At 36.4% G+C, this 23,939-nt stretch overlaps 1 protein-coding gene and 1 long non-coding RNA gene across 2 annotated transcripts; one reads left to right on the top strand and one right to left on the bottom strand.

The window, feature by feature from the left end:
* Positions 1 to 4,103: 4,103 nt before the first annotated feature.
* On the bottom strand, positions 4,104 to 19,529 carry CCR10 (C-C motif chemokine receptor 10). The gene is made up of 2 exons (XM_072407041.1): positions 19,358 to 19,529; positions 4,104 to 7,084 (listed from the first exon to the last, which is right to left on the bottom strand). Exons 1-2 carry the CDS (start codon positions 19,382 to 19,384, stop codon positions 6,029 to 6,031), a joined length of 1,083 nt encoding a protein of 360 aa, XP_072263142.1. The 5' UTR covers positions 19,385 to 19,529; the 3' UTR covers positions 4,104 to 6,028.
* On the top strand, positions 12,013 to 23,250 carry LOC140327677 (uncharacterized). The gene is made up of 3 exons (XR_011920072.1): positions 12,013 to 12,366; positions 22,834 to 23,008; positions 23,112 to 23,250. It is a non-coding gene; the product is annotated as an uncharacterized lncRNA (long non-coding RNA).
* The last annotated feature ends 689 nt before the right edge of the window (positions 23,251 to 23,939 follow it).

Raw genomic sequence — 23,939 nt, 5'->3', positions numbered from 1 at the left:
AATAAAAAACTGAGCCAGCAGAATTGGGATTTCATTCCATATATGTTTTAGTTGTGTTGCATTTTACATCTTTGTCTTATGAATTCACAACACATTATTCGCTTTGGAATTCTTCATACCCCAAAGTAAATTTAATGATTCATTAAGTCATGACAAAGTTAACAATGAAATAGGAATTAGTACAAATATTTTATTACTAACCTTTCAGGGATACTGTACTGAGATCATACAAAAGCTATACCAACAATAAACCAAATCACAGTATGAATAAGTTTTGGTAAATGTTATAGTGTGATAGAAATATGTGAAGTTTCTGATACTAAAGATGATAAACCTTTAAATCCAGGACATTATTTCAGAACATCTTGCTGGTTAAGTCTATGACTGTCTCCTGATGCATGTCTCCGGGCTCTACTATATCTTATAGCTTGTTCACAGTCTGTGACCATCTCTTATTGCACATCCGCTGTATCTGACAACTTTCTTTAGCATTATGTTACATTCAAATTGTTTGCTCATGCCACAAAGAGCTGTGCTTGAATCTCCCTATATTTGGATAGATGACTAAGTTGAAAAGTCAAAAGAAGCAAGGTGTCATAAATGGCAAAGGTTTGCAGTTATTTGCATCTAAACAAACCACAAGACTTCTGGAACAATGTCCTTTGAACCAATAGAGATGTTTGGTCATAATGATCATGGCCATGCTTGGCAAAATGCAGGTGAAGCGGTGATGATTTGGGATTGTTTTGCAGTCACAGGACACGGACACATTGCAGTTATTACACACGGCATAATATTTTTTTTTATCATTTTCAATATCACTTGGCAGGGAGGTGTTGTTACTTTTTAATGTGTGATGATTGCGTTACATATAGTCTACATTGATTTATTAATGTATTCCAGTGATGGCGACTCGGTTCCATCATTTGTCTCCAAAACTACTTGGAAAAAAAAAAGAATAAAAATCCATTTTCAGCACAGTTTTGATCTAGTTGTACCATAAAAATCCTCTAGTGTCTTCCTTTTAAATATGCTATACTGCTATGCTTCTCCTTCTTCTCACCTTTCTCGGCCTGGCCAGGATGATGAGAAGCCGGAGTTCAATCATTCCCACACAGGGGAAGTCAGCATTACCGGTATCCTTACAACCAATGGCATTTTTCTAGCAGTTTCCCAGAGCATTTAGATAGGTAGGTTTGTTGCAGAAGGGTCATACCTGACTCTTTCTGCCTGATCACCACTAATAACCTTTACATTTTTAGTAGTTTAGGGACAAGGGAACAATCTCATCATTTTACATAAAATAAACAAATAAAGTGAAGCTGGACCTTCCCTCGATCCATTTAGGTTTGCCATTTTGCCTTTACTCACCATATAACACCAGACTGACCCATCAAGGTATATTGATATTCGCATTACTCCCCTGAAGAGCCCAGCTACTTGAATCAGGGATGAGATCTCTTGAATGAAGTTTTGATGCTGGGCTGCAGTGATCTGGTCAGCAAGCTATGTGCAGCACCTTGTCTGCCCCCCACCCACCCACTAACCAAGGTATCCTTGCCACTGCAAAGAGGAGCACAGGCATCCAGAAATGGCATTGTTGGGTTTAAAATAAGATATGTAGGATAATTAAAAGATTTTGTTTAAAACAGTCATTAGAATGTTGAAGAGGATGACGTGTACATTTACATTTTCACATGACCTTTACATTTTTAGTAGTTTGAGGACAAGGGGATGGTAAAACCCACAGGTAACAATCTCATCATTTTACATGAGGACACAGCACCATCTACTGGTGGACAACAATAATGCACAAAATATAATTTAGGATAAAATCTCCCATAACAGACAACTCAAAAGTACAAAGTACTTTCACCTTCAAAAACAAAGAAACATTTTACAGGCTGAGCCCATGTTAATTTAATTTATTCCCCTTTAATTAAATATTTAAAAAATAACATACCATGGATGTATTTATTTGGATTATTATTGTAGCCATGTCTAATATTATCTGTGTCCATTAGTGAAGATATGTTAAATGTTTTAAAATGAATTACTATAAATAAAGGATAAATAAACATGTATCTTCTCTGTGTTGCATTTTACAATTATGGAGCCATAATTATGGGGTCCAGTACCAATACTGTACTATAAACCATATAGCAAAATCAGAGATAGCAGTTGCAGTGTCTGATGGGCCATTCCTAGGTAGCCACACTTTATTACATTTTTAGGACAGCCTCTGGTTATATAAGTTAGTTTATAATGGTGTGGCATGATTATTAATGCCTTTCTAGGTGGTGATGGAGGCTCTGACATGAGGAAACAAGGCTCAGCCCCTACCAAGATAGCTGGCTCTATACACAAAGAGCAGAAAAAGATTTAATAAGTAAACCACACAATACAGGTACCTGTGTGCTTTTTTTGGGCACATCTTCCAGAGTTTCGTTTCCCTTTAAAGATGGCTGTAAACATTGTGCTTGATCTACAGTAGGTGTGAGTGATTGAAATAAGACATAAGTCACATGATACACAGATGTAAGCATTTTTTCAAACCTAATTATATGATCGATCTTTGTTACAACTGGTTCTCCATTACACCCAAAGATATTTGTTTGAGCGATCCAAAGAGATTGATAAAACTCCTCCATGGACAAACAATGCAGTAGATGGAATTTAATAAGAGCTCTTTAAATCAAGTTATTGGAAAGCCTTTGGTGTGTTTTTTTCTGTTCATTCTAATCAGTTGAGTCATATGGAATGATAATTTGATTAACCATATGAGGTCTCATTGTCAATCAAGGCATTTCAAGCACAACCCAGAGAGTGTCCAAGACCAGCGGTCACCAACCGGTGGTCCGCGGGAAAATTTTGGTTTTCCACGGCTCTAGCCGGTGTGCCCCCAAACAGAGAGACCATGTACTACTGATCACATCCTACCATGACAGTAGCTTGGACAGAGAACCCTGTCTGGTTTATTTAGGGAACCGATAGGGAAAAGCAGTTGTAAAACAGAAGGTATAAAGACATTATTTGACATGATTGAAGATATCCAATAAAGTGGACACAGGATGAAACGTAATACATTATAATCAATCATTTTTAATTTAAATAATTCATAGGAAACCAGTTAACTAGGCTTTTTCATCAGAATGTAAATGTTGGCAATGGTTTTATACACATACACCATACGGCCAAACATTTGTGGACACCTGATCATCACAGCTGTATGAGCTTGTTGGACATTCCCATTCCAAATCCATGTTCACTAATATGGGTTGGCCCTCCTTTGAGGTTTTATCAGCCACCACTCTTCTAGAAAGGTTTCAACAAGATTTTGAAGGATATCTCTGAAAATTGGCTCCCATTCAGCATTTTTGTGGGGTTGGGTGATGATGCTGGATGACAAGACCTAACTCTGTACTAATTCAAATTAATCCCAGGGATGTTTATTGGAGTTGAAGTCAGGGCTCTGTATAGTACACTTAAGTTCCTTCTCTCCAAATTCACTAAACCATGTCCTTATAAAGTTGTTTTTGTACATAGAAGAGCACAATTGTGCTCACAATGATGTAACAATAAATACCCTTCATGGAAAACACCTGGACTTTGAAAGTGTGTCTACATCATTTGGCCATACGGTAGACATGATGGTCAGGTGCTTTAAATATTAGGACTGACAGTTGTATTTTGTGTCCTCCGTTTTCACTCAAGTCAAAGCATTTACCTGTGTTTTCAGGTTAAAAGAGTAAGTTTATACCAAAATTGGTTTATATTTGAGTATATACATAACTGCAACAAGATACTGATTGGTATTATGATACAAATGTAACTGCACAAATAACTTGTTTGGTTTCTACTTCATATTAATATGTACAGCTATATAATTACAACAGGTTTAATGCATATACAATCTGCCTTTAACACTTGATGTAAATGCATTCATTACTCATGCAATTATAGATATATAGTATTACTATAAGACATTATAGTCATGGGACCTCCCTGTATAAATAACACCAAAATGTTCCTTTTCCTAAATGATACACACATATCAACATTTTTTCATGAAAACCGTTTAAAACTTTTCAAGAGCCATTAGACTTACAGTTTGATTATGTTCCTTACAATTTTAATAAATGTCCAAATCCATCTGATTTTCATGTATCTTTATTATAGTTAGGACTAAAAATACAATTTGGAGTCAGGTTAACATAAAATATTGCATACAAATCAATTGTATTTTTCTACCCACCCAAAGGCTCGGTTGTAGATTTTTTTTTACACATTTTTTTTGTGTGTGTAGGTTATACTTACTCTGTCATACTGATATTTAGTGCTTAATAATAGACCACAAGCCTGTGGTTGAGCTGCTAAATCATACATCTCAGTCCAGTAAATATCCTGTGCTTAACAGAATACACTATTTTACTCAGAATTTTTGAGAATACCAGGTAGGAACAATGCATAGAAACACTTATTGAACCAGCATATTTTTGTAACACTTTTATTTACAGTAATGCATTGATCTAGGCTTTAAATATTTGTGAAAATTTAAGGGCCTTGAATTCATATCTCCTGTAAAGGTAGGTGGGGCTGGAGTAATTTTAGGAGCACTTACAATACTGATGTTTGAATCTAAAAAAGTTCTTTGAATATGAGTTTGGTTGTTTATCCTAGCATACGGGTTTACATACTGCATCCTATGGTACATCAATTTTTTATGAGATAGGGGTCATTCGACCACTACCAATGGGTCACCTGCTAGACTTTATGGTCTAAATGCAAAAATTATGTGATGTAATATACGACATTGCAACAACCACTGGAATACTTAGTGGACCTCCGAACATTTACAACCATGCGCCTAATTGATTTACATAATGAGGGGCGGATGTCTTTTGTTATTTATGTTTCTCTTTTCCTTTTTTGTAATTATCTTCTATACTTTACGTTTCTTTTTTAATACAATTGAAAAATCTTCAAAAAAAAAAATTAGTCTCAATGACTATATACATGAAAAAAAAATCATGTGAAAATTAATGCAAAGAATGCTGCAGCAGTGACGTGTAAGTCAACAAGCACACCTTGCAGTCATTGCGTTTACTACTTCATATTAACACGTACTGCTACATAACATGTACTGAGAACAAAGGTTTAATGCATATACCATCTGCCTTTAGCACTTGATCTGACTATACTTGACCACGAACGTCTCTGTATACTGTAGTCAAATAAGAGGCCATCTGTGCGACAGCTAAAGCTTGCCTAAAACTGGGCCATGCAACAGGAAAATGATCCCAAGCCCACCAGCAGAGACCTGTCTGGTCTCACTTTTTTTAATTTTTAGAGATTACATCCACTTTGAACCTTGCGTGTGTACACTGCTCGTCGTCCGCCTTCCAGATCCACGAAAAATGGACGAAGAACGATTGTAATGAAAGTGAAGGAAGAGAGAGTGCCGCAGAGAGCTGCTCCATCGTTCTCCCCCTCCATAGAGCAAAATGGCGGTGTATGTACAGTGCTCGTTTATGCATCGTGCAGTCGTTTCTTGTTGGAAGGGATTGTGAAAGATCCTTTCCAACAACAATTACTGCACGTGTGTACATAGCCTTACTCTCTTTAACAACTGTAAATGTAATATTAGCTTGGCCTTCAAAGTGTAACTTCACCTAAAATGGCTATTTCAAATTTGAATAATTGCTGGAAAACTAATTCTCATTTTGGCTTAATACATTTTCACCCCTAATACATTTTTCAAGTTCCCTGTTCCACATTTCTATCTCTGACGTGATAGATTCTCCAAATGTTGAACATGAAATAGGGAGCACCTTTGTTCTTGCAGTGTGGGAGAAAACATACATCCAAAATACTGAATATTTTTAAATGAAGGGATAGATCGGTGATTTGCCTAATCAATTGTCTAGCCAAAACTGAAAAATCATGGGATTTATAGAAACAATACCTGCAGTCACCTATAAAGCGCTGCTTCATTATATGCTAGTGTTGGTGTCCGGAAGAATCACATCTACAGTGTAAAGCTACTGGTTTCCATTGCTGCAGGAGTGCTAAAACTTCTGCTTGTTACACAGTATTTAATGTAACGCTCTCTGGAGATGCATTTCAATTTTTTCAGCATGAGAAATATGTCTTTTCTGAATTTAACACCCACAAATGCATAAAGTATTGGGTTGATGCAGCATCGTGTGAAAGCCAAGTTGCTGGTGATGATGATGGCAATATCTTTACGCTTTCTTTCCTCACAACTCATCTGCTTGCTTCCTATGAAGTCAGTGGTCTCCATGAAAGTGACAAGTGTGTAGGGGAGTTGGAAGACCACAAAGACTAGCACAAGTGAGATGATGACCTTCATGGTTTTGTGTTTTTCAAAACTCCTACAAGAAAGCAGGGTCCTGATGATAACAGAGTAGCACACAATCATCACACAGAACGGAACAATGAAGCCAAGGACAATCTGAAAGAAGTTGCTCATACTCTTTACTGTACTGGTCATCTCCTCCGGAAAGATCATTTTACAGATTTTGGAACCATCTACATATTTTGACTCACTGTAGATGAACTCAGGAAGACTAAGAAAACTTGATGCCATCCAGACGACAAAAGATATCACTTTGCTCTGAAAGATGGATTTTTGTCTCCTTGTGTGAGCTTTCACGGCTAGCACAATTTCAACATACCGGTCCACACTGATGCAGGTTAGAAACAGGAATCCACTAAAGAAATTAATGGAAAACACACCCTGTACAACCTTACACATCACATTGCCAAACACCCAGCCATTAATAGCACTGATGGTCCAAAATGGAAGTGTCATGAGTTGGAGAAGGTCAGCTATTGCTAGGTTAATAAGATAGGTGTCAGTCATAGATTTAACCTTTCGGGAGAATCCATATGTAAGGAGAACCAAGGTATTGCCAGATATACCAATCAACAATACGAGCATCTGCACAAATGGTTGAAAGATTCTGCTGAAACCTGTAATGCCACTGACTTCACACATCTCTGGAATCTCATAATCAGAAGAAACATAATAATCTGTTGTAAACTGGGGGATGTCAGAAAACTGCAAAAGAAAAAAAAATAATTAAAAGAAATTAAGAAATTAAAAATTAATAAAAAATTAGCTTTGCTTAAATCACAGCTTTTTTGTATTCTGCACAGATTTATGTCACCTTCTTTTATCTAGAACTAAACAATGTAAACCAGTCATATCCCTCCTTGTCTTAAATTATCTGAAGCAGACGTAAACCCTCAAGAACATTTTTGTTTATTCAAATGACTACACTTATCTAAAGTTGAAAAGCAAAAGGCAGATTCGAAATATTTGACTCTTAATTCCAGTCTTGTGGCTTTGGTCATGTGGTCTTTTGAGATGAGTTGCACCAAGACTTTATTAGGACTTTAATGAGAAGTCAGTATTGTAGAATCAGCCAAAGGGAGCCAAGTGGAAATAATAACATATTGTTCAAATATTTTTTCCCCTCTCTCTTTCTGTTAAAAAAATTGTGACTATGAAATGGAGTATATCTAAAATGTTCTTCTGATGAAGCCTACTTGTCAAAATGAGAACAGAGAAATAAATTGACTTTTAGTAAAAGCTGGAGAGAAAATTTGCTCCATAGTCATGTATATGTCGTAAACTAATGAAATGGTTGCATATTATGTTTTTTGTATATTTTTATGTATATTATGTTTTTAAATATTTATTCTGAATAAAATGTAAAAATGTTGTGGTAAAATAATTTCGGAATGGAATATGTTTGGGTGTCGAAAAAATCCCATTGTTCATTTGTTTGTGTATTCACAAGACAAGCACAACTGTTTATCTCTGGCGAGAATAATTTGACATGTCTACATAGCCTTAGGCTGTAATGTGTGCACACATTTGATTTTTGTCATTGGAAAGGAACTTTCACAATCCATCCCAACGACAAAAGACTTAAAGATGCATGATTGAGTGCTGTAGATTCAAAGTCGTTCTGCTCTTTGGAGAGGGGAGGGGGAGAACAAGCATTCTAGTTGTTTGTCTTCTAGTTGATGTCGCACAGCGCCTGTACATATGTCAGATTCTTGTCTGATACTAACCCTGAGGCGAGAATCAGATAAGAATCATCTGATGTGTGTACTTATCCTGAGACCACACAAACCTAATCATATAGACTAAAACTGTCGGCTTTATGTTTCTCAGTCTGAATACTACACTGAAGAGGATTACATGAATCTACTAAGGTTTGTAAAGGTCAGATTTATACTAACTAGTATCCACAGGTCACACCTGGTGAAAAAAGATCACCTTTAGGGAGATAGGAAGAGCAAACATGTATACAAAACGCACACCTACTATACTGTAGACCTCAAAGTTTGTAGCTGTTGCTATTTGATCACAGAGCTGGGTATCCTGGGGTTACTAGCCAGTCACTGCTGAACTATGAACCTTGACCTATGGCTCATCTGGCACTTGTAGCCGACATCACTTGGAGAACCATTCTGCTCAATTATGTATGTGACTATGTTCCTCTGTCTATCCTCATTTCTTCCCCTGTGTCTTCTTATCAGGTCTCCAATACCCTGGAGAAAGACATAGATGCTGAACACTATGTGGCTGTGGTAATGGAAACTCCAACCCAATACCTTCCTATTGCTATGCTTCTTCAAGTTGTAGCTTTCCCCACTAACATACCTGCTTGTTCCCATTATACCAGGATTTATGGCTTGCCATTCATAACTAGGGATGAGCAAGAATGCCTCTGGCATTTTCGCGAAAATTTCCTCAGACTTTTGATGGGTCTGCGAAATTTCGGCAAACCAATTTCGCGAAACTATCAGAAGATCGAGAAAATCATTACGATCCCCGGCACCACAGTGGATTCTCAGGGCTGCATTCAAAGCTTTCTTCAGCTAATCAGAGAGCGCTATAGGTTTTGAATGGGGAGACTTCTCCCCATTTAACCTCTAGTGCCGGGGATCGCACAATGAATGCCGTGGCTGCATTTATTGATCAGCACAGCCGCTGATCTTTTTTTCTTTTTTTTGTTTGTATTTTTTTTCTTATAATTTTAATCTCATTTGGCGAATTTACACCAGACATTCTTCCTTACAATTTCGGTAAGGGAGAATGGCCGAATTTGCCGCAAGATCGAGTTTTAAAAACTCGCTCGCTCATCCCTATTCATAACCCAACATGCTTCACTAGTCTTTCAAGAATACTCAACTGTTATTTCTTATATCTGTGCACAACTAGTTCCAGCATAGTTTTCTGATCCTTCTCTTGGATTTTTACAATACGTTCCCTTGCTTACCCCCACTGGTGTGTCTTTAGTACCTATAGAAGTCATCTTTTAAAACATTCTCCACCAGATCATGTTTGATTCATGACTTTCTAAACAGACTGTACGGCTGGTAACATTTCCTATTGACATCTCCCCTGTATGCCTGTGCTGCCACAGGACAAAAACGGGAGAAACCTTCCTGGTTTTTGAGGTTGCCTACTCCGTGATAATGCGGTCCCAAATCTTAAGCATGTGCAGGTGGAGATCCGGTGCCCAACGATTCTATTTACATGAAACTTGCCACCTCTGGGGATATGTAAAATGAACATCTCACTGTCAGATTAGTCTGTCTGCCAAACTTTCCAAGGCAAGCAAACAGGAAAGGGTGGGTAGAACAAGTAAAGTTTTTAAAATAGTAAGTAAAACAGTTTTACATGTAGTAAAGGGTTTTTTTTTGGCATAAAAATGACAGGAAAGGTGTTAATAATGCAAAAACTGTATTTAAGTTGAAGGTCTGCTTTAAATATACATAGTTGGTGATTGGGTTGATCTTGTATTTATGTATTGTTATTGTATTTATGTAAATTTGATAATAATAAAAAAATACTCTTAGTAAATCTGTTACCTCTTTGTCTAGTTTCTAATATTTGTTGATAACTTTTATAAGTTTTATAAACATTACTATTTATTTAGCTTTAAATGTATGTGTAAATGTATAATCAATGCCTAAACCTTAATCTCTTTACCGACAAGGAAGTAGTCTGTCATTGTTGTCTGTCACATTTATACTAACACACAAAAAGCTTTGTCTGAACCAGAAGTCCCCTGTGTTATGTACTAATGTATAAAAATCTGTGTTTTATGCTAATGAAAAAATGAGTGCTGATATAGAAGCCTGGCATTTACGCTCACTGACATATCTAAACAATAATTTCCAGGGATTATGTGGGTGCACTGTGCACAAATAATCTGACAATAAATGAAAGTCTTGCAAATGTTTGTTGCTTGATAACTGTTTTCTCAGGTCTTGTTACCTAAAACTCTAAATTTGAATCCTAAAATGAGCACCAAGATTTAAAGGACAACTGCATCATACAATATTGTATATAAATTTACCAAAAAATTTACCATTTGTATGCATACCATTTGTATGCATAAACTAAGACTTTGCCATAGAATGCAGGCCTTTAAAACACTTGCAATCAAAAAATATGCAAGTGCTGTTTTTTTTGTAAATGTACATTTTTTGTAAATATTTAACAGCATATGACTACCTGTACAGTCCTTTAAATGGATGCTGAATCCATAATAGGGCTATACAGCAGCAAATAAATGAGAAGGAATGAGCAAGCAAGACCCAACAGCTGATTCTGGAGTACAGCGCCATCATAACATAAACGGCGCCTCCATTAAATTTAAAAATGCGCTGCAAAATCCATGCCGGAAATCTGAAGAAACCAGATTATTGATAGACGGATTTTTGAATGTGAACCTGTAATTTTTTGAGAAAGGGGAGATGTCCAGATCCAAAAATCCCCCTAAACAGATACCACTGTATTAAACCGTAGTATGAAAAGTGTCATATTGGGTGTTTTGGATCTGCCATTGGATTTCAAGTCTATTATACAGAGAAAAAGATGATTGATTCCAGTACCCTCTGTGTACCTTTACCAACAGCAGGACACAAATAAAAAAATGTCCCTTAAATAACATGCTAGCTTGTGTTGAACTGTTTTGCCACTTGAATGTTTTTTTAAAGCAGCAGATGCACTAAGGAGTTAAACCATGGGAACATATCAGCAGAGTTTGGTACTACTTCTTCCTTTGTCAAACGGTTTAAAATTTTAACCACAAAACTAAAAACTTCTCATCTTGGTTTATGGTGTCACATCTTGTCCTTTCGTCCCTTGGTTTAAAAGGCAGAACTTAATTTTAGCAATGATTTTCACTGTTGTTTGACCCTTAAACATTGTGGTTAGTAAACTGTGTTTTCTGTCTTTGTGTTCTTTTATCATGTTTGAGGTTTTTGTGATTTTCTTCACACTGGATCTGTTTGTGGTATACATTGTTGCAGGCTGTATTCCAACAGATGAACTCTAATCTCCACTGCAATGCATATTGAGAATATGCTGGTTCAATAAGGCGAAGGCCAATGTGTAAAATAAAATATAACCACCTAAAAAACCTCTGTATATGTTCTAGCTATTTAAAACTAGGGAATACCTGATACGCTGTAGTTAATATGGTATAGTCTAATTTGTATACTAGAGATTCAAGTTGCATTACTGTATTAAAAAAAGCTTGAATCCAAAAATTACAAAGTGTACAGTTTAAGTCATGTGCTTACATACACAGAGGGTAAAGAGTTTTACTAACAGAAATATACTTTGGCTTATTATAAACTGTAAGACATTTACTTTATGCATGACAACAGTAATTCCTTTCAACAATGTTCACAGTTTATTTCACTTTTTATTAGCTTTATCCCAATTCCACTGGGTCACAAGTTTGCATACACTTTTTTTTAATATGTGGTAGCATTGCTTTAAATTGTTTAATTTCAGCTAGATGTTTTGGTAGTCGTCCTTAAGCTTCATAAAAAAAAGTTGCTGGACTTTTGGCCCATTTCTTCAGACAGAACTAGTTTAACTAGGTCAGGTTCACAGGCTTTCTTGCAGACACGCTTTTTCCGTTCTTCTCGGAAGTTGTCAATCCGATCCAGGTCAAGGCTTTGTGATGGCCACTCCAATATCATGTCCTTTATTTATTAGCCTTTTTCCACAATTTTAGAATTATGCCTGAGTTCATTGTCCATTAGGAAGACCTATTTGTAATTAGGTTTCAGCTTCCTTGCTGACCTCTTGAGCTGTTGCTTTAGTATATCTCTTTCCACACGATGCCATCTATTTTGGAAAGTTCACCAGTCCCTCCTGCAGCAAACCACTACAGCACGAGGCTCCCTTCATGACAGTTGAGATGGTGTTCTTTGGCTCGCAAGCTTCACCCTTTTTCCACCAAACATATTGATTACATTTCAATCTTGGATTCATCAGGCCAGAGGACATTTCTCCAGAAAGTAAGATATTTGTTGTAATGTGTCATAGCAAACTGCAACCTGGCTTTTTATGGTGTTTTTTGGAGCAGTGGTTTCGTGCTTGCTGAGCAGCCATTCAGATTTTGTCAATATAGTACTCATTCTCTTTACTCTTCTTTTGTCTCTAAAATCCCTCACTACTTCCCACCATTCCATATCCCCCCTCCTATTGTGTGATACTTCCCCCACCTCTTAATTTGTAAACTCTTCAGGTGAGGGACCTCTCCTCCTCCTGTGTCACTGTCTGTGTCTGCCTGTCATTTGTAACCCCTATTTATTCTACAGCCCAATGTAAATGTTAATAAATTTAAAGGTTTATACTTGCATAATTTTGTATGTACAGATGAACATAGAACCTTTAGGGTTTGGTAATTGTTGCCAGGATGACCCAGATTTGTTGAGGTCCACATTTTTTTCTGAGGTCTTGGCTTCTTTTGCCATAATTTTACTATTATGTCAAGTAAACAGGCAGTGATGATAGGCCTGATGTAATGTTCATCCACATGTTGACTCCAGTTAGGCTAATTGGCTATCATAAACTAATTGCCTAAAAGCTTGACATCTATTTCTAGAATTGTGCAAGATGCCTAAAGCTAAAGTTCACAAAGTGCTTAAAAATTTGTGAGTGTCTGGAAATGTGATATAGTCAATAAAATGTAAAATATTCTGTCTGTGAACATTGTTGGAAGAAAATATTTTTTGTGCAAAAAGTAGATATCTTAGATGATAGAGTTTGTTGGAATAAAATCTGTGGACCTGAGCACTGGAACTTCTGAGTTTTGGATGCCAGATGGTAAGAAATAACTGACCTGACTTGTGCATGCCATGCCATGGCTGTTATTTACTCTTAGTCAGCAGTCGCCAACCTGTGGAGAAAATTTTGGTGGTCAGCAGCTCTGGCTGGTGCACCCCCAAGCGAGGTCAGGAGAAGGACCCCGCTGGGAGGTAGCACCGGCCAGAGTTGCGGACCATGTCTCTCGTTTGAATCGCAGACTCAGGGAAGTGGGTGGGTTGTGTCTCTGGACACAACCCACCCACTCTCCCATCACAGGCTCAGACCTGCAATGGGAGAGTGGGAAGGTTCTGGCATCATAACGTCACTAAAGGGGAACTTTCTTCCCCTTTAAGTGACACCCCGCACATGCCCAGTCCAGAGCCGGTAAACGTAGTGGTCCGTCTGTCCGAAAAAATGGTTGGCAACCACTGGTCTTGGTGATACAGGTAAGGGCTGGAGAACATGCCAGTTAGGAACACCCAGCCTTCAATATGCCAACCAACTGGACCCCATTGGAGTCCCCATGGCACACTTTGTTTAGCACACTTTCTTTAGCCCTCAGAAGCCTGTCTACCATTAAAGAGCCAGCTGGCTGTATTTGTCTCCAAGGCCAAAGGTTCCCAGTCTTCCCCTGCATTGACATTTATTTATTAAGTGCATCTTCAAGTATAACACTTGATTACCTCTGAAATTATTAGTACCTAAAATGTCAGACCTCAAATAAACGTCCCTTCTGGGTTACACCCAGCAACATTAAATCCATCTCAAAAGTTAAAAGGGCATTCGTCATTTGGGTTTAGTCTGTAAGCAAAACAAGAAACTAAGCCTTTAAATGCATCCAGATTTCATACACTGAACTGCCAAGCTGCTGAGGTTTCAGTTTTTCTCACAATCTAGGACCTGTTTTGCTTTCCTGTTTATCATGAAAGAGATGTATTGTTTTTGCAAATGCACTTACAATAGTGCTAGGTTTCAAAGAACATAATTCCTGGTTAGAACATATCATAAACAAGAAGTTCACAACCTCTGCCAATAAGTTTGAAGCTGAGCAGTAATTGTTACCAATAAACAAAGAGAGGTTTTACAGAACACACTTAAGGAACCCACCTACCCTTCATGTGTGCATGTAGCTTCAATTAATTCTTCCCTCAGTGGGTTGTCAACACTTTATTTTTTAGACTTATTACTTATGTGGCCTTCTTGACATAGAGCTAACTTGTGCAAGTGCAAACGGAAAAAGTATCATCATGAAGTACACACCCTGCGTTTGCTGCATATTGTTTCGGATCTGTTGTATAATACCTTGGATATATAAATGGAAAGTGTGTAATATTTTTTAGAAGAATATCTACCTGTTCTAAACATTAAAAGAGAACTTAAATGAAAAAAGATCACTAATGATATAATTGCGTACAAATATGTAAAGGTATTCTCACCTTTTCTAATGTAAGCTTGGAGATCATGATTAGCCTTCCAACACAAAGCAAATGTGGGCTCAATCTCCCACCTGCAATGGGTGTCACAGTTGTTCAGGTCTCTCAGGCCCAGGTATGGCCATACTCCCTGAACTCATAAGGGATTGAAGCGATGAAATCAATTTGAGAAAGAGAAAAAAAACAGGGGCTTTTTGGCACAATTACTATGTATTGTTTATTTTTTTTAATAAATAACGTTAGGTGCAGGCTTGGTCCCAGACCCATTTAATGCATCATGTGATATGGTTTCCTGAATAGGGTCCTGCGTGGTTCTGCTTTCCTCTTTTGTCCCGGTGAAGGGGGGGCCCCTTCCTTCCCCTTTTTCCATCTTCTCTGTACGTCACCCAATCTTGTAGTGCACAGGTGTGAGATCAGGTGACGTAGATAGGAAAAAAAGAGTACCAATCCCACTGCGCATGCGTAAGATCGGCATTTATTACAATTTTCCATGTAATACTAAATGGGACCTATTTTTTAGGAAACATCTAAAGATGCTGATTGTCCTAAGCAAACCAAAAATATGTGCCTAAATATAGCAGGGCACTTCCTGGCACGTAATGAATCTATGCACCCCAATACCTTATGATTATTTGTAGTGACAATTGCTGATGTCTGTACTCTGATACTCATTGTTTTCCTTGTTGAACACAAAACTCTATCTGTACCTGAAGACATGCACATTTTGCATATCCCTGCTTCTTCTTTATTCTTTTTGTGGATCTGAGCTTTCTGTACCTGTGATATTTCTAGATTATTACTCCTCATGGGCTGCACCTCCACCACAATGGCTGCCTTCACACCCAGAACAAGACCTGATAAGCTTTCAAAAGAAAAATAATGATTGCACTTTATCCCATCTAATATCCATTGGAGTTGTTATGGGTGTCTACAATGGGTCTGGATGCAGTAAATACTGCTATGATGCTGGAAGGTTAAGATTAATCTGTAAAGAATGCTGACTAGCAGATCAGACATAGGCACTTACAGGAGCAGGAGGTAGAATCAGTGGAGTGAAGAGACAAGCGGGGTCAAACACAGAATATCAGCTGAGAACCACTTAGTAACCTCCTCATGGTGTTTTGTGCTGTAGAGAGTGTGCATAAGCCAGTTCCAGACATTCATGTTCATTTATATTTATGCACAATGATATAGACCCTCAGCATCAGTCTATGGGCTGCAATATGTGTGAATTCAAATCTTCGGACACATCTTTGGTAGTCATAAGCCTGAACCCCCTGACAGAGAAACTAATCATTTGCCATCTGCTTGCCTTTTGGGGCACATATCTCATGGTTTGTACCTCTTCAAATACAATTGGTCAGATTCTTTTATTGGGGTGTACAGACTGAACAACTCCAGGCACATTTTAGTAAATGAGAAGAATATGAAATGAGTAAGGTTACTAGAGAGGTTTCATACATCTCTTTTCCCACAGCTATACCAGTTACAAACCAACCGTTTGAATGGCACATTGTTGACTCATATCTTGATAATGTTTGCCATTGGTAACCTGTTGTCTTTTAACACATCCCTGTGGCTAAAAGATGTTTTCGCATCATGTTTCATATGTCTGCCTAACACCACTTGGTGTAAACACCTTTCCAAAGTAGCTGAAATTTTTTTTATAATTTAATTTATTTTAAATATATTTTATTTTTTGTACCAAATAAAATATATAGTTGGATAACTAAAATATTTTTTATAGTAAATGTCTCGTCCTATTATCCCTAATACATGTACAATTTATACCTATAACTGTCTGTACATTGTCCTATACATATACCCATAAAAAGAATGGGCTTGATTTACTAAAGTTAATGCATTCACACTGGGCAATGGACAGGAAAAGCCCTTCTCTTGTACATTTCCATCACCAAATCAGCTCCAGTGTTCCCTAAGTCTGTATTTCAAACAGAAATGTTGGCAATGTTATTATTTATATCGATTTATTTAGCAGCAGTCTTCTGTGACATCATACAAGTAAGAATCAAACAACTGAGTCTGTTTCTTTTACTTTATTTGATTCCCACTTTTGTGATACCAGAATCACTGATAATAAAAAGATCACCCTTCCTCGTTCCCTAACAAAGCTTTTTATTATCACACTGCAAACATATATATAATATTTACCACAATATTTGTATTTCTGCACAAATGTGCTACTTTTAGGAAAAGTTCAATGAAAATAGATTTCTCTTTAAATATCTTTAAATGTTAGTAGCAACCTTTTTCACTCTCCACTGTTATTTGAATGTTCAATTTAAGAGAATGGGATGAATGTACTCACATAAGTACTAATTGCTTAAGTGCTATAACTTGGTATATGTGTGATAATTCAAATCACTATCAATTATACACAGAATACTAAAAATTAGGGTGAAACATGATTTTCCACTAATAGCAAAACACATCTATAGAACCACCTTACTACATAAAATTCTTTAAAGGGCAAAATCAATACATATAACAAACATAAATAATTCATTAGTCACAAAAAGTGCACACCATATATGTGCTTTATAGAGCACAAACAATTAAACTAGTTCATAAATCAAAATGCAGAAATAGACCTGAATATTAAACTAAGTTTGTGTGCTGGTGCAAAATTCTTCTTTTCAGTTCCACACTTCAGCTATTCTTCTGTGCAGGACAGGGGTTCCATGTGAAACTAAAAAGAGGAATTTTACACAACACACACTTGCTAGACTGGATTGGACATTTATCTGTACTTTTTTTTTAAATGTTATGGAGTGCTTTTTTTGTGCTTAATAAATTGTTTTATAATTTGCAATACTTTTGCATTTTGAAGAATTTTATCTATTGGTTGGAATCGGGGATTCCGCAAAGTCTTCTGCACTTAACTAGAAAATCAATTTTATGTTTTATTAGCCCTTTATAGTTGAGTATCTTGTGGATATTTGATAGATATTTGAATTTTCACATATTTTAGGTATTTAAAGCACTAAACACCTTTTTGAGTATATTTTTATTATTTTTATTGGTAATTTGCAGCTGTTTTTGCATATAAAGATTAGGGTAAAAGTGAATAGTACAATTCTTTTCTAAATGCTGATGAATAATCTATTGTCCTCTGTTCTGCACATCTTCCCCACTTCAGTTCCTCTTTACGTATAATTAGGCTGAAGAAGACCCATTGACAAAGATAAAATTAGGATTACACAATGATTCCAATTGTTGAAGCTGCCTATTATTATTGCATATGTTCAGTGTCTTCATCAGGATACTTGCAGTATATATTTGCTTTAAAGATCCTCTGTCCATTTTGTCCTACTGCCCTTCCCCACCATTTACAATCTACTGTACTCCAACAGCATTCACTAAGCTGGGTGGTTTCCCATCTGTTTGACACATCACTTGGCCTGTTTGGGTTTGTGCATACAATCTCCATTCCCTGAGGACCAGAGCAAAATTGAATAGGGTTCTGTTTATTTGGCGATACCTTTGTCACTATTAAATTAAAGTAATACATATTCTGTTTCCCCCAGGATAAAAAAAAGACTTTCTTTTGGTGATATTATTTTGCAAAACTGTTTTTTGTTCTGTTGTTTTGTTCTCTGCAAACAATATAACATTTTTCTACTTTCTTACATTAAAAAAATAATGTTACTGTACATGAAAATTACAAATTCTATTCTAGCTTGCAGTAGACATTTGAATGAATTTGTTCTATACAGAAAGATTCCACTTAAAATGTGACTAACTACAACAACCTATACCATGAACTGGATAGATAAGGTCCTTCATAGACACATTGCAAGTCATTTGTCACATAGTTTACTAGAAAAATATTATTTCTACACAAATATTTCTGTGTAATAATTCTACCCTTGGTACATTTGAAAATTAAGCAGCAGAGCCAAAGTGCACCATGGGCTGTTGGCTGCTGAGCACAATATGAGTGTATGAGAATAATAAAGTATTAAAAAAATTTCGCCTATTTAAAAAAAATGGTCATAGGTGAATTGCCTCCTCTCAAAAGTAACAAATGTCAACTGCATTAAAGCCTATGGGCACTAGCGATCAAACCTTTATTGGTATAAGAAAAAGTTGGTATAAAAGACCAAAATACAAAAAAATGAAGAACAAACTCTGTTGTCCATATTAAACAAGCCACATGGTTTTCTTCACATTGCTTCATTTGTAATCACATCAGAGCTAAGTTTTTTATGCAGCATGTGACATTTACTAAGCAATCACTTCTGATGTAAGATTTTCGTACAAACGTTGTTTCATTATTTCAGCTTTGAAGCACTCTGACTTTTTTTCTATCTTTCTTGATCATAAAACTTGTTTCAGAATGTTATTCAGTCAACCAATATTTTCAGAAAATGAATCACTGCAAGCCTAGACTGCTCTTAAACAGCAGCAAGGTTCACTGTTGACATGTTTCACACTTAAAAGGTACTTTTTTTTTTTTTAGAGTGAAACATGTCATGTGATCCAAGCTGACATTTAATGAACAAAAAAGTTTGCTACAGCTCGGAGTACAGAGATTCATTTTTTATACCAAATGATTTGTCAAAACTGGCACCCACAAATTTTGCACCTACCTTGAGCAGTATGGAAATCTTTTTTTATGCTTGATAATCCAAATTAAGATTTTTCATTTGCACAGAACTTTAATTCAAATGCAAGTGACTCAATGACTTACTAAATTTTTATGCAATCGATAATAAAATGTGTGGGTTGTATTATTTCTTACCTGCTCATATAGCTGTTGAGGTACCATAATGGATGAAATGGAAGTGACACAAGGAAGCCTAAGGATTCTTGACTGTGAAGTCGTCTGTCAGCAATATTCATCCACATAAGTATATACTCTTTTCACATAATATATGCTCCCCTCCCTCAGGAAATAAGCACGATTTGGAGACAACAACTCCATTCTGCATTAGTTTTTATTACTAATAGTCATAGACCAGCCTCTTTTTAACCACAAGAAAAAGGAGCATCTGTAGTACCTTAAATAGCAGAATGAGTTTATGTGTACAATGATCACAATGTTTCCTAACAGGTGATTGGATAATTTATTTGTAACGCTAAGCATGAAAACATCATACTACTGATACCATAGTGCTCCAAAAGATCATAATATGATCTTCTGTATTTTATTGCTAAAGAATAAAATACACTTCTGCTGTCAAGAATGTATTGCCTGTTAAAACAAACATGTAGATTTCCAAAGCATGCATTTCAAAACATATCATAAAGATTAACCTGCAGTGAATACTTGGTGATTACTACATTTACTGCCTTATAGATATGCCCAATAAATATATCTAAAACTAACCAAAATGTAATATTTTAAAGCTTACTACTGCTTAGATGTGATGTTTTTCCTTTTTGTTTTTACTTGGTAAGTTTAGAAAGAAATAGGCTGTCACGCTGTCCTCCTGTATCACTGTCTGTATTAGTCTGTCATTTGCAATCCCTATTTATTGTACAGCGCTGCGTAATATGTTGGCTCTATATAAATCCTGTTTATTATTAATAATAATAATAATAATATTAATAATAGGGGCCACTGTGGCTTGCACAGAAATGGTGTGAGCCCTGAGAAGGGCCAAGGCGCAGAGTCTAAGCAGTAATCCAGTGGTGAGGATGTTGCCCTGCTGGTTACTACAAGGTTGTGGTCCTTGGGCACACCCAGGTGGGAAGGATGATACACGGTACCAAATCACTAGGCAGAAGAATCAAGGAAGGCCGGGGCTATGAAATTGGAACTTTCAGGGCATCAGCATGAAAAACAATCTTAAAAATGTTTATTATTTAATTATTTAAAAAAGGAAACACAGAAACTGGTTAAATATTGAAGGCAGGTTGACATGCCAAAACCTGCCATAAACAGCTGTGGAGTTTGTGCGTATTTATCAACATAAAGTTAGCAAATGCCCCTACAAAATAAGTGTTCCGCAGTAATATCTCATTCTTCAGAAGAATAGGAAGTTATTGCCAGGTCAATATCTTAGTAGCACAGCATTGTAAATCTATGATATGCCACCCCTCTGGATGCACCCAAACATGCAGGTTGGAAAGATTGAAATAAGAAGGGAGTAGGGGCAGTGGCAGTGAATGCAGACTTGGGTAGTGCAGTTTTTTTTTCCATCTCTCAAGTCCTAACAGAGTCTAAGGCTAATTTTTGTGAGGGAAGCCAGTTTACCTAGCAGTATGTTTTTGGAAAACTTATGCTACTTTTGGAAAATAAAAAGGAAACTAGAGTGCCTGGAGGATACCTGGGCAAACACGAGAAGAACTCATATTATATCCTGACCTAAACTAACACTGGAATACTAATGCTAAGGAGGAGTAGTAGTCAGCCAGGGCACTGCCATTGTTTTTATGTCCACACTGTCTTCTTGGAGAAAAGCTATAAAGAGGAAGGGGGAAGCACAGTGTTGTATGATATAGATGTGTATGCTAGGATATTAATGTTATATAGGTTATTAAAGCATTCACCATATGCTTACTCTACATACTGCTAAAATGGCTAATTTCAAAATGACTAACTATAATATTTTTGTCAATTTGAATTTGCCTGGTGAGGCAAATGCTACTGCACAAAAAGTTCCCATCTACGTGTAACATAATTAAACATAAAACATAATTAAACATGTATTTCCACTATAAAAGTTTAAACAACTGTCAATCAACTGGATTATCTTCATATTTCATAACAGACTGCACAAATCTGCCTGTTCGGTACTAACAAATTTGTCTAGCACACAGTTTAAGAAATGAGAAACAATGAGTGCTTGGATACAACTAATGTTTGCATTTCATAGCAAGCATATCACTAGATAGCCGACCAGGGATGACCACTGTCGTTTCCTATAGCAAAGGATGCAGAGGGGACCTCCTGCTTGTCCTCCCCCTCCCATCCTTATAGAACCGAAAAGCACAGTGCCTATTTATAAAAAATTATATAAAAACTGAATGGTAAAGAATATTAATATCAATAAAGCACTTTTTTCTAAGGCGTCTGCTACCTTTTTAGGCTAAATGGAAGCGACTAGCTTGCTAGGGATGTCAGGGAGCATGTGCCTAGTAGAAAAAAAAAATAAAAAGCAACATAGTTTTTTCATAAAAATGTATTTTATTTGCTTACTTTGCTTTTTTAAAACTTTTCCCTGCAAAGCAGCTCACATTTCTAAAATCTTAATTCCGTACAGCAGCCTTAACCTCTATATATTTCTTTCCTATACACCAATGAATGGTGGGGCCTTAATCTGTTCCTCACCTCTAATCAATTACTAGGCTCCAACCAGCATTTGAAAATGTCCTGTTTACTTTATAAATGCGATCTAACTATTCCTCATAAAAGGCTGCTCCACGGAAAGAGAAACATCTGATACAGTGCAATTGAAATCCACCTATGCTTGTCTCTGGTCCAACTACTGAGTTGTACAAATACAGCATTACTTATATCCCCTATAGGAACAAAGGTTTGCGAAACATGTTGAAATATTTTACCTTCACATTTATGTATCTTGGTTGACTCTAATTGTATATTTGCTTTGTTGGTCCTTTATTTACCTAATTGTACATGCAACTACTTTGAAACTGATGTCTCTCATTATATATGAGATACAATTAAATGTTTTATCTTCATTTGATGATTGTTTGTTGGTAAACAGAAAACCTCTACTTTGGAACAGACCAAGTTCTAGGTCTATCCACTTCTTTTATTTTTTTTAACTATTCACTTAAGTTATTTACCCACATGCCCCCTTGACACCCCTAAAGCCATTTTGTTTAGTGGATTTGTAGTGAGCTTTCTAAATACAACCTTGAAAGGCATTTTTAATAACTTATCTTCTATTTAAGCAATACCTACACAATCTTTTTTAAAAAATTTTGACTTGAAATGTTCTCACGGCTTCCACCCACCCCTGCCTCCCCAACAATATTGATGGTAATATCATGCTTGGAGGTTTTGCAATTACCTTGTAATGTCGGCAAGTTTAATTCATGAAATAAAGCTAAAATATCAGTCTAGGGAAAAAGCCACAGTAGATCAGATATGTGGCAATTATAAATGATATATGATCTGAACATGCTAGATCTGTCCTACATTTGTAAATGTTAATATATATATGAGTTGTAGACACTCTTTTAATTTCATGTGGCTTTACAACAAATCTAACGAATATGCTCATTTTCTTTGCATCTTATCTTTAGGAATCTGTTCGCTTAGTAAAAGTAAGGCAGAATATCTGGGACATGAATTTCAACTAACCTAAAACAATCATTATTTATCAACTGAACATGAAAGCAGCAAATTGCATCTTGACTTGAAGAGACTGTAACTTGTATAGCAGTGAAAAGCAGACCTACAGTATACTGTTTTTGGCAAGTAAGCATTAGTATTAGTAGGCAAGTATTATCAGAAAAGGCTTATTTAACTTTATTTATTTAACTTTATTTATTTAACTTTAAAAAGGCATTTTTTATTTTAGATGATTTAGTGCCACTGAAGTTCAAACAAAACCCGGTACATGCTGGGATTGATGAGCAGTTGAGCATGGTGCCAGTGAAGCAGAGTGATGTCTTGAGTGATGAATGAACAAAGAAATTCCTGCCTTCTGCTAGACATAGTAGTGAAGATCCTGGAAAATGTGTGTCCTGAAGCCAATGCAGTTTTTTTTGCATCCATAAACAGCCTTAAACTTTATAAACGATGGAGGGTAAGGGTTGAAATACAGTGCCACCCTTGCTCATATACAATAATTACTTAGAAAGAAAAACATCACAAAAAGGGGAGATTACTTTATACTTTTAGTCACTTTTGGCCCAAAAGCTTCAGGCTGATAGAAAGCTGAAGATGAAAAGAAATTTTACCTTTCAACAGGCACACATCCAAATCAACAAAAGAATGGCTTTATCAGACGAAAATAAAAGTTTTTTAATGGCCCAGCCAGAGCCCAGACCTGAATCTAATAGAAGATTTGTGGGGTGACCTGAAGAGGGCTGTGCAGAAGAGATGCCCTCACAATGTGACAGATTCGGAGCGCTTTTGCAAGGAAGAGTGGGCAAATATTGCCAAGTCAAGATGTGCCATGCTGATAGACTCTAACCCAAAAAGAATGCGGTAATGAATTGTACGGGTTTTGGTCACATTAAAGTTGGTAAAATTTTAAAATGACTTATTGTGTCTCATTTTTTTAAATCACAAAAACTTGGCAATTTAACAGACGTGTGTACACTTTTTATATCCACTATAAATATTTTATTTATTGATAATTATAGTGTGCACTTGCTACAAAAATGCTGTAGATGGAAGAGAA

The sequence above is a fragment of the Pyxicephalus adspersus genome, chromosome 3 (assembly GCF_032062135.1).
Source record: "Pyxicephalus adspersus chromosome 3, UCB_Pads_2.0, whole genome shotgun sequence".
Taxonomy (NCBI): domain Eukaryota; kingdom Metazoa; phylum Chordata; class Amphibia; order Anura; family Pyxicephalidae; genus Pyxicephalus; species Pyxicephalus adspersus.
This window is presented reverse-complemented; position numbering and strand designations above follow the sequence as displayed.